Source organism: Sus scrofa, chromosome 13 (genome assembly GCF_000003025.6).
Source record: "Sus scrofa isolate TJ Tabasco breed Duroc chromosome 13, Sscrofa11.1, whole genome shotgun sequence".
Classification (NCBI taxonomy): domain Eukaryota; kingdom Metazoa; phylum Chordata; class Mammalia; order Artiodactyla; family Suidae; genus Sus; species Sus scrofa.
The window spans coordinates 138215784-138226845 of NC_010455.5; the positions used below are offsets into that span (position 1 = coordinate 138215784).

The 11062-nt window shown below is 44.4% G+C and overlaps 1 protein-coding gene across 1 annotated transcript; it reads right to left on the reverse strand.

The window, feature by feature from the left end:
- LOC396867 (stefin A8) lies at nt 244-10614 on the reverse strand. The gene is made up of 3 exons (NM_213860.1): nt 10516-10614; nt 5669-5770; nt 244-449 (listed from the first exon to the last, which is right to left on the reverse strand). Exons 1-3 carry the CDS (start codon nt 10594-10596, stop codon nt 321-323), a joined length of 312 nt encoding a protein of 103 aa, NP_999025.1. The 5' UTR covers nt 10597-10614; the 3' UTR covers nt 244-320.

Here is an 11062-nt window from a genome sequence, read left to right on the forward strand (position 1 = left end):
TTCTACATATAATAGTCTGCCTCTGCTAATCCCAAACTCCCAATGCATCCCACCCCTCACCCCCCAGCAACCCCACGTCTGTGCTCTATGTCTGTGTGTCTGTTTCTGTTTCACAGATAGGTTCCGTTGTGTCCTATTTTAGATTCCCTATACAAGTGATAGCATATGGTATTTGTCCTTCTCTTTCTCACTTGCTTTACTTCGTATGATCATCTCTAGGTACAAAAAGGAACACTTCTTTATATTGATAGTTGCATTTATTTGCAGGGATCATTACTCAAGAGCCAGTGGGAAGAATCAGCTGCTTCCAGATCATGCTGCTAAAAGCCGGTCAGCTCATCATCCTTGGTTTTGTCAACTTGGTAGCCAATAAGTTTCAAAGGCTCATTTAGTTGAGGAAGATTTTGAAATACTATTATGTGAACGTAGCTATTACCACCTACATGAACCTGAAAGGTAAAAAAAGAAAAAGGAATTTCAGTCACATGGGCCTATGTCAAGGGAAAGATCTACAGACCCAGAAGGCTTTGGTGCGATAGCATTCCTAGAACATCCTTCCTAGACCCTTGGTTTCCCTAAATCTATCCCTGCATTTTCCGAGAGAAAGGACAGGCTGAGGATATGGCCAGAGGCATAGGTCTTAGGTTCATTTTATTTTCTCTCTCTTTCTCCATCTCTCTTTTTTTTTTTTTTTTTTTGTCTTTTGTCTTTTTGTTGTTGTTGTTGTTGTTGTTGTTGTTGCTATTTCTTGGGCCGCTCCCGCGGCATATGGAGGTTCCCAGGCTAGGGGTCCAATCGGAGCTGTAGCCACCGGCCTACGCCAGAGGCACAGCAACGCAGGATCCGAGCCGCATCTGCAACCTACACCACAGCTCACGGCAACGCCGGATCGTTAACCCACTGAGCAAGGGCAGGGACCGAACCCGAAACCTCATGGTTCCTAGTCGGATTCGTTAACCACTGCGCCACGACGGGAACTCCCATTTTTTTTTTTGCTTTGTAGGGCCACTCCTGTGGCATTTGGAAATTCCCAGGCTAGCGGTAGAATCCGATCTACAGCTGCCAGCCTACACCACTCAATGCGGAATCTGAGCTGTGTCTGCAACCTACACTATAGCTCATGGCAATGCCAGATCCTTAACCCACTGAGCAAGGCCATGGATCTAACCTGAGTCCTCATGGATCCTAGTCAGGTTGGTTAACCACTGAGCCACAGTGGGAACTCCCAGTGAGTCTCTTTTCTGTCTCCCAAATTGGGATCTTGATTTGCCACATGGTATGAGAAGGGAGAAGAAAGTCAGAATTACCCCAGAATATTGGGACATGTGCTTCCCTTATCTTAGTTAGAACCTGCTTTCTCAATGCCCTCTGGTAAGGTTTGTCAGGGCCCAAGAGTGGTCAGTCTGGTTACCTTCTAAAGGAAAGGGATCTTGCTGGGAGATTGTGGCTTTGAAGATTGAAATGGTCATTTGGGCATGAAACTGGGGCCTAGAAAATCATGGTAAGAATTTTTTTTTTCCTTCTTACGGCTGCAGCTGCATCCGATTGAAGTTCCTAGGTGTTTTTGTTTTTGTTTTGTTTTTTGTCTTTTTTCTTGTGCGGAGGGTTGTAGGTGTGGCACACTCGAGTCTTATGGATGTTCCCAGTCGAGGGGTCGAATTGGAGCTGCAGCTGCCAGCCTACACACAGCCACAGCAATGTGGGATCCAAGCCATTTCCAGGACCTACACACAGCTTACAGCAACACCTTGATTCTTTAGCAACCGAGTGAGGCCAGGGACCAAACCCACATCTTCATGGATACTGGTTGGGCTCTGTACCACTGAGCCACGATGGGAACTCCTGGAAATTCCTAGTTTAGGGGTCAAAATTGGAGCTGCAGCTGCTGGCCTACACCACAGCCACAGTGACACCGGATCTGAGCCACATCTGTGGCCTATGCAGCAGCTTGTGGAACTGCCAGATCCTTAACCACTGAGCGAGACCAGGGATCAAATCTGCATCCTCATGGAGACAGCCTTGTGTCCTTAACCAGCTGAGGTCATAAAGAGAACTCCCATGCCAAGAAATTCTTCTGTTATTCTTGGTTCAGATGATAAAATAATAATATTTATTGTGCTTTGATGTCCCTCCCTAACCCAATTTTAGTTTTAATGTATTTGAAAAGAATGGCTTTATTTCCAGTGCTGTACAATATATCCTTGTGGCATATTCATTTTATACATAGCAGTTTGTACCTCTTTATCCCCTACCCCTATCTTGTCCCCCTCCCCACAGGGAACTGCTCGTTCATTCTTTATGAGTCTGCCTAACCTATTTTTAATAAATGGCATTTATTAAATGTTTACCTTGAGTCTGACACTATGATGACCATTTTATATACCTGATTCTATTTACATTTTGTTCTAGGCCTGAAGAAAGGTGGAACAAGGACGATTTTACGGATGCAGAAGCAGATTCAGAGACAATAATTTTCTATAAATATCTCAGTTAAAGTGACAGAGCCCAACTTCAAATCCAGACTCCACCCTCGGTGGGTTTTTTTTTTTTTTCTCACTCCATGGGGTCACCTTTCAAAAGCACTCGTTCTGTGCTGAGATCGGGACACCAGACTTTGCATACATTATTAGAGGCAGCACAGCCCGGAGAGAAGCATCAGACTACCTGGGTTCAAATTCTGCCTGTGTTCTTATAGTTGTTTGGCCCTTGCTAGTTCCTTCACCTCCCCAGGGCTCAATTTTCTCATCAAGAACACAGGAATGAGGATATGTTCAGAGGATGAAATGAGCTTCTACATGCACGACCCTTAGAACAGTGCCCTGCACATAGCAGGTGCTGAGTACATTTCTAGTTCATTTATTCCACACCACACCCTGCAAAGTAGGTTATTATTATTCATGGTTTTATTTTTTTTTTTTTTGGCTGCACCCATGGCATGCAGAATTTCCTGAGCCAAGGCTCAAACCCTTGCCACAGCAGTGCCCTGAGCTGCTCCGGTGACAGTGCAAGATTTTTAACCCACTGTGTCCCAAGGGAACTCCCTCCTTTGACCATTTCTGGACTGTTTTTTCTTGTTTTTGTTTTGATATGGAGCTACATGAGATGTTTATCTATTTTAGAGATTAATCCCTTGCTACTTGCTTCATTTGCAAAGGTTTTCTCCCATCCTGTGGATTGTCTTTTTGTTTTGTTTTTGTGTTTTGGGTTTGTTTTACTTTTTATGGCCACACCTGTGGCATATGGGAGTTCCTGGGCTAGGGGTCAAATAGGAGCTGCAGCTTCTGGCCTTCACACAAGCCACAGCAACACCAGATCTGAGCCTCACCTCTGACCTATACCACAGCTTTTGGCCACGTCAGATCCTTAACCCAGTGAGCAAGGCCAGGGATTGAACTCTCATCCTCGTGGTTACTAGTTAGGTTCGTATCCTGCTGAGCCTCAGTGGGAACTCCCTGTTTGTTTTTGGTTTTGTTTTTGTTTGTTTGAATGGCTTCCTTTGTTGTGCACAAGCTTTTAAGTATAATTAGGTCCAATTTGTTTAGTTTCATTTTCATTACTCTAGGAGGTGGATCTGAAACAATATTGCTATGATTTATGTCAAAGAGTGTCCTGTGTTTTCCCCTGAGAGTTTTAGAGTATCTGGCCTTAAGTTTAGGTCTTTAATCCACTTTGAGTTTATTTTTGTGTGTGGTGTTACAGAGTGTTCTCATTTCCTTCTTTTGCATGCAGCTGTCCAGTTTTCCCTGCACCACTTATTGAAGAGACTGTCTTTTCTCTAGTTTATAATCTGACTCCTTGCTTGTAGATGAGTTGACCACAAGTACCACCTGCCCCTTGACAGGTGCTTGTGAAAATAAAAGGGAAGAAATAGTCAAGATAATTTCAAGATAGTTTTCTGATGGACTTCTCAAGAAACACACGAGCTGGTTCGTATGTGAAACGCATACACTTGGATTAATCATCCATTATTAAAATAATAATACGAGTTTTGATGAAATGTTTATCTTTGAACAAAACCAGTTTTCATTGGAAACTCTTATAACTGAAAAAAACTCTTCTATTCTAACTGTGAAAAAAAAAAAAAAAAAGACTTTTCTAAGGGCAAGGCAGGATCTCACTCCTGGCATGTGTAAGGAGCACATAAATGGTAAGATTGGTGACCTATTTACGTGACCCAGTCTTGTAATTTTCTCATGCTGAGCTGGTGAGCAATGCTTACTTTATGTTTGCTAAAAACATTAATACTTTTTAATGTCTTAAGGAGTTAATTTTTAAGGAGAAATAAACCACACTGTGCCCTGGTCAGATAGTTTAGTAAAGATTCAGTAAATATGTTTTGAATGTCTGTTCTCATTTATTAAGGCAGATATCCTCTGCTCAATACAAAAGAATGAAAATGGCTTTGAAATATCCACTTTTGATTAGTTTGATTGGTTCTCTCTCGAACACTTCACAGGTATTTTCTTCTGTTAGAACTCAATAGTATGTCATTGAATTTTCTTACAGAGCTATAAAATTAATTTTTAAGAAACTTTCAGGGGTTCCTGTCGTGGCACAGTGGAAATGAAGTTGACTAGTATCCATGAGGACACAGGTTCGATCCTTGACCTTGCTCAGTGGGTTAAGGATCCAGTGTTGCTGTGGCTGTGGTATAGGCCAGCGGCTACATCTCCGATTAGACCCCTAGCCTGGGAACCTCCATATGCCATGGATGTGGCTCTAAAAAGCAAAAAAAAAAAAAAAAAAAAAAAAAAAGGATAGGTTTAATGCTCCACTGCTTCAGACTACACCCACAGTGTACCAGTTGAATCTAGTTGAGTTGCAAAAATAATATATTTAAAGTATATTAATCAAAATGCTTATTTAAAGGGAAAACGTGGTTTCAATAATGTTCCTAGCTAATGATTCAAGTCCTTCCTTAAATCCATTTAATTTAGACACTTAGGGTCCCAAAACTTTGAGACAGAATAAGAGTCAGGATGGCATCTGGTCCAGCCCCATATCTTTTTTTTTTTTTTTTTTTGTCTTTTTGCCATTTTCTTGGGCCGCTCTCGCAGCATATGGAGGTTCCCAGGCTAGGGGTCGAATCGGAGCTGTAGCCACCGGCATACGCCAGAGCCACAGCAACGCGGGATCCGAGTCGCGTCTGCAACCTACACCACAGCTCACGGCAACACTGGATCATTAACCCACTGAGCAAGGGCAGGGACCGAACCCTCAACCTCATGGTTCCTAGTCGGGATCGTTAACCACTGAGCCACGACGGGAACTCCCAGCCCCACATCTTTAGGATCCCACCTCACAGATGAAGCAGCCATAGCTATTCTCTGAATTCTGAAAACGATGAAATTTTTTTTCTATACTTTTTCTGGAAATTAAGACTCCACTTTACCGTACAGCAGAAACTGGCACAACACTGCAAATCGACTATTTTAAAAAGAATCAATATAAGAACACTTTCTAAATTCAGAAGAAGAAAACAGTATCTATGAAATAGACCTCATCATTTGCCAAATTTGAGAGTTTCCCACTTGGGAAGTTTCATGCTGGGTAGGCATCTTGACTTAGGACAAGGAGAAGAAAGAGATTATCAGGTGGGGATGACAGAGAACATCACGTCAAGTGAGATCCAGAATCTTTTGGAGCCAAAGAGATGTTGAACACTAACCTTGATGTAGTAATTTGTTCCAGCAACCACTTGAGATCTGTAAATAATAGCTTCAAATTTTTCGTAAGTTTTTTTTGTTTTTTCTTCAAGCTGTGGTTTAACCTTAAGAAAAGACGAGAGGAAACAAATGACCAAAGCTATATTGAATTCAATGTATGTGACTTACAAACCTGTTAAATATGTGCTTATAAAAAGGTAATTATGGAGTTTCCATCATGGCTCAGTGGTTATTGAATCTGACTAGGAACCATGAGGTTGCAGATTCAATCCCTGGCCTCACTCAGTGGCTTAAGCATCCGGTGTGGCCATGAGCTGTGGTGTAGGTCACAAACATGGCTCAGATCCTGAGTTGCTGTGTTTTTGGCATTGAGGGCAGCTACAGCTCTGATCAGACCCCTAGCCTGGGAACCTCCATATGCCATGTGTGGGTGTGGCCCTAGACACAACAGAAAGACACACAGCCATCCACCCACCCACCCACACACACACAAGTTCATTCTATCTTTGGTTAATAAAAATGAGAGACCAATCATTGCTACTTCATTATAGGAGTTCCCCTCACATCTCAGCAGGTCAAGAAGCCAACTAGTATCCGTGAGGATTAGGGTTCAATCCCTGGCCTCACTCACTGGGTTAAGGATCTGGTGTGGCAGCAAACTGTGGCATGAGTCAAAGATGTGGCTTCGATCTAGCATTGCTGTGGCTGTGGCATAGGCTGGTAGCTGCAACTCTGGTTCGACCCCTAACCTGTGAACTCCCATGTGCTGCAGGTATGGCTCTAAAGACAAAAATAATAGCATTACTACTCACATAAACATTTTTAGGTTTGCAAATCATTTCAGACTCAAAGTTGCCAAAAGGCGTGTAGCACATCTCAAGATTACGTAATCACATCTGAAAGTCCCTTTGCCACGTTATGTAACATTTTTTTCTAGGATTCAGGAATTAGGATGTGGACCTCTTTAAAGGAGGTCATCATTCTGTCTTCCACAGAGGGGTAGACGTTTAGGTGCCAGCATTCCTGAACCAAGCAGGAGAGGAGAAGGCAGCGAGGGAGTCTCACATTCACTATGCAAACATCCACTGACTCCACCAGGTTTCCGTGGGGGTCCTCCATTCCTGCTCTGAGCTGGGCTTGATATGCCCGTACTCACTATGGTTTCTCTGACTCCATTTCTGCTAAGAGGAAAGCTCTAATCTTCTGCTCTGGTGGAGGTCTAGTATTAGTTAGTCTTCCAGGGAGGATGCTAGTGAGAGGGAAGGATCTGGGGGGCAATGTAACTGCTCCTTAAAGGGATCTTCCATCGATCCTCCTGGCTCTCATCTTCCTCAAGTTCCTGGTGGTGTTGGTGCTGGAGCCATTTTGGAATTCTGCACCATGAATCTGCTGGCTTCGGGCTCAGACATTCCCGTGTGGCCTAGGCTCTGTCTAGACGACTCACCCGTTTTCTACTGTCTATCTGCTTTCCACTTTCCAAAGTTTTGTCAGTGTCTCTGAGATGTTTGCCTCTCCCTCATTGTCTCTATATTTCCAGGTTTGTTCTCCCTTCTCCTCCAATCCTTTCCTGTCACTTGGAGGGACTGGAAGCCCATGTGTGTGTTCACATACCTTGCTTATGGGGCAGTTGGTTCATTGCTCGTGACGGAAGCACTGCATGGGCACATACAGCTTCTGTCAGGCTTCTGGTGTGTCTAGGGTTCTCCCAAGGCTACCCAGTCCTTCCCATCACTGGTCAAATGATGGGAATCCTTTTCTCTTGGTGCCTCAGTCTGGGTACCAGAACTGTTGTCAAAGACCTAGGCATTTGCAAACTCTTTGGGTTCTCAGACCATTTTTGAAGGGCAAGCACTTCATGGGCCACTACCCATTTCTTCCGTAACCCTCAGAACAGATGGGAAGACGGTGGTGGCTTTCTTGAGCTGGAAAGTGAGGTTCCAAAGTAGAGAAAGGAAGAAGGGAAATAGTGAAAGAAGGAAGGAAGGAAGGAAGGAAGGCAGGAGGAAATAGGAAGAGTTAGGGTACAGGAGAAAGAGGAGGAAAGTGGATGAGCAGGCAGAGAGATGAGTAAGGGGAGAGGCCACTGTCTTCTTGCTTCCCCCTCCGAACCCTTTGGAACCAACACTGGGTAACAGTCAAGTTAGGAGCTGAGTTGGAAAGGGTTCATCTCTACACTAAACCCCAAATTCTCTTTTTATGCCTCATTTTGCAGATGAGGAACCTGAAGCTGTAGGGGAACATAGCTGCTTGAGGCTGAAAATTACTAGTTAGTGTTAAAGTTTTACATCCCTTGCCTGGTAAGTACCTGATTTGTCTTTTCCTTCTTGTTTTCTTTTCTTTTTTTTTCTTTTCCCTGCCTGTCTGCCTGCCTGCCTGTCTGCCTGCCTCCCTCCCTCCCTCTCTCTCTCTCTCTCTCCTTTCTCTTTCTTTCTTTCTTTCTGTCTTTCTTTCTTTCTTTCTTTCTTTCTTTCTTTCTTTCTTTCTTTCTTTCTTTCTTTCTTTCTTTTCTTTCTTTCCTTCCTTCCTTCCTTCCTTCCTTCCTTCCTACCTACCTACCTTCTTCTTCCTTTCCCTCCTTCCTTCCTTCTTCTTCCTTTCCCTCCCTCCCTTCTTCTTTTCTTTAACCATGTGTCAGAAGTTTTTATCTCTGTCGTCCCAGAAACACATCCAAATCTGTAACCTTTTCATTGTATCTATGTAGTCCACAAATTCAGGATTTTCTTTGTGAGAGTTAACTTCGCACGTCCTGATTGGTTTCCATAAGTGCACTGGCACCTGTCAGACTGTGAGCCCCGATTTCAGGGTCATTGTATTTGTAACCCGTAGCCCTACGCCCCCTTCCCAGTAAGACAGATTTGTATGGCTCGAGTACAGTGGATCCTCTGAACCTGGGAGGATGAGATTTGAGGTGAGGAGCAGGCAAAGGGGCAGAGTGGGAAGGAGCTGGTGAGTGAGACCTTAAGTTCCCGAAGGCAGGTTGGTGTTGAAAGGCCCTGCAGGAGGGGTACTAGGAGGCTGAGGGCCAGCTGGGAATGGTGGTTCAGAGTCTGGTGGTCAATGGACCTTGAGCTGAACATAGTTAGCATTCCCCTTCCTCAGCCCGCCACGTCTGGTGGTGGTTGAGGGGCTGGAGGGAACCATGTAGGATTGTCACTCGGGCCCCAACCAGGGGAAGGATGCACCAGGGAGGAGCCCCTGGTAAAATGCCCTTCCCCCAGAGCTGTTGAAGCCTGTCTTGTTGCTGCAGAGCATACATCGTGGTGAGGTGTTCGTTCTCTGGGACCTGAGGGTTTGAGCCACGCTGCACCCGAGGCGTAGGCTTTTGCCCTATCTGCCATCATGGTGCAAAAACATCATTCTGGCTTGTGCATAATCTAGGAAAAATGCATAGACAGATGATGATGGAAGCACGGGGAGGTCATGTTTTGGGACGTTTTGGAGGGTGAGAGTTAGAGTAGCAGCATGAAAGTAGAGTAGGGTGGGGAGAGGTGGCTGGTGGACATTTGCCGTCTGAGTGTATGTTTAGGGGGCAGAAGTATGGAACAAGGCACCCAGTATGCAAGAAATGATGGCACGTGGCATAAGAGAGGAGGACAAAGTCTTAGACTGGAGGGAGGAATGGGATCATCAGGGGACAAGTAAATCAGGGCATTCTGGCACCACGTGGCTGCAATCTCCTAAGAGAAGAACCTGAGATGCCCTCTGGTCTTGCCATGGGCACGGGAGGGAGTGAGAAACTGAGGAGAGAGAAAGTTCAGCTCCACCTCTGTGGGGTCTCTAGAAAAGGACCAACAGAACATGGTTGAAAGGATCTTCTGGCAGCCCCAGGGTCCTGCTGTAGTTGTCACTGGCATGAATCCATCGACTTGTAATGGGTGAGTTTTGTGTGCTTCTGCATCTTCCCTGAACCTGAAGCAGAAGCTGAGGAGGACGTGGCGGCCGCGGAGTGATCTAGGTTAGTGAGTTAGGTTAGATTCCTAACTAGGTGGTTATTAACCTCTTTGAATCTCAGTGTCATCATCTGACAAGTGGAGGGGATGCCTTCCCTCCCTGCCTAGGGTATGAATCACATGAGATGTCAGTGGAGGAAAGGCTTTTACAATTGCAAAGCACAAAATCCAAAGGGCAACAATTTACACACCTAAACTAATAATGTATATTTATTGTCTTTTCATCCAATAAGCACTTCCATAAATTTGTATTATATAGGTGATGTCTGGTCAGAGAACACAGAAAAAATGTATCAGCTTGCTAAACCCATGGAGTTCTATTTTCACCAAAACCAATTGTGGAGTCCCATAGACTCTGCCACTTCTTTTCTCTCCTAGTTTAATCATCTTCCAAATAGTGAAAGACGAAAACATTGTCCATTTAGCCATATTTGTAGCAAGTGTGGAAGTGGATCACCTTTTATGATAATGTTCAACCCAGGAAACAAATTTACCCTGCAGTGCTTTTTGAGTCTAGCTGGCCAATTGTTAGCCATCTCAGATTTTAATTACATGTTGGCTCCATTTGGTGAGCACGGAAAATCTTCACCAGAAACTGAATTAGTGATCCTCAAATTGTAACTTCTAAGACCTTTAGAGGTGGTCCAATAGAAATAAATGCTTCTTTGGAGAACGGGGAAACGGAGGCTCAGAGTAGGGATGTGAGCGGCTCAAGATCACTCTCACAGTTAGGATTAGAAGAGGTTTCATCTGAGAAACGTTTTGATTGTAAGGAGACCTGAGCAAAACCACCCATTTCCACATGATCTGGTTTTCATGTTCACCCTCACACTTAAGAGGGCACCAACCTAGGAATCAAGATTTTGCATCAAAGCTTGTCATGGGCTGTATCCACTCACCTTGTTGGCAATCTCCTGGATTTCTGGAGTGGCAGGTCTGGGTTCAGTTAAGCCTCCAGCCAACATTTCCTCTGATTCCATCTTCTCTGGGCAGGAGGCAGGTGCTGAAGTGGTCAGGCTAGAGTGGAGACTCTGGTTTTAAGAGAGGGTGGTGTTCACAAGCTCCGCCTATAGAATGTTTTCCACAAAGAGCAAAGAGCACTGGGGAAAGGAGTAAGTCTTCTTGCTTCCTTGACACAACACGCTGAGAGGACCTAGGAGGAATGAAAGGTGGGGAAGAAGAGAGTGGGTGTGTAGAAGTCTTGCTAGAACAACTGTCAAACTTGCCCAAGTTCTCTTTGTAATGATTCCTTCCTGTTGCATTTGAAGTATGAAATCCGAAACCACAACCAGAGAGTGTCCCCATGTTTAAAACCTCTAAGAACTGTTTTATTCTTCGGAAGGACTATTTATTCATAATGCCAAGGTTGATTGTTGAAAATTGACTTGGCTGTCTAAGGAAGGTAGGAGGATCTGTCTGGAGAACCTTGGCCGGGAAGTTGTATTT

What these genes read in the sequence shown, in the direction of transcription:
- LOC396867 (NM_213860.1), bottom strand. Translation starts at nt 10,596, where the DNA reads ATGGAATCAGAGGAAATGTTGGCTGGAGGCTTAACTGAACCCAGACCT. An exon ending in TCCAGGAGATTGCCAACAAG is followed by an intron (nt 5,771 to 10,515) that starts GTGAGTGGATAC and finishes TCTTTTCTTAAG; the next exon opens with GTTAAACCACAGCTTGAAGA. An exon ending in GAACAAATTACTACATCAAG is followed by an intron (nt 450 to 5,668) that starts GTTAGTGTTCAA and finishes TTTACCTTTCAG; the next exon opens with GTTCATGTAGGTGGTAATAG.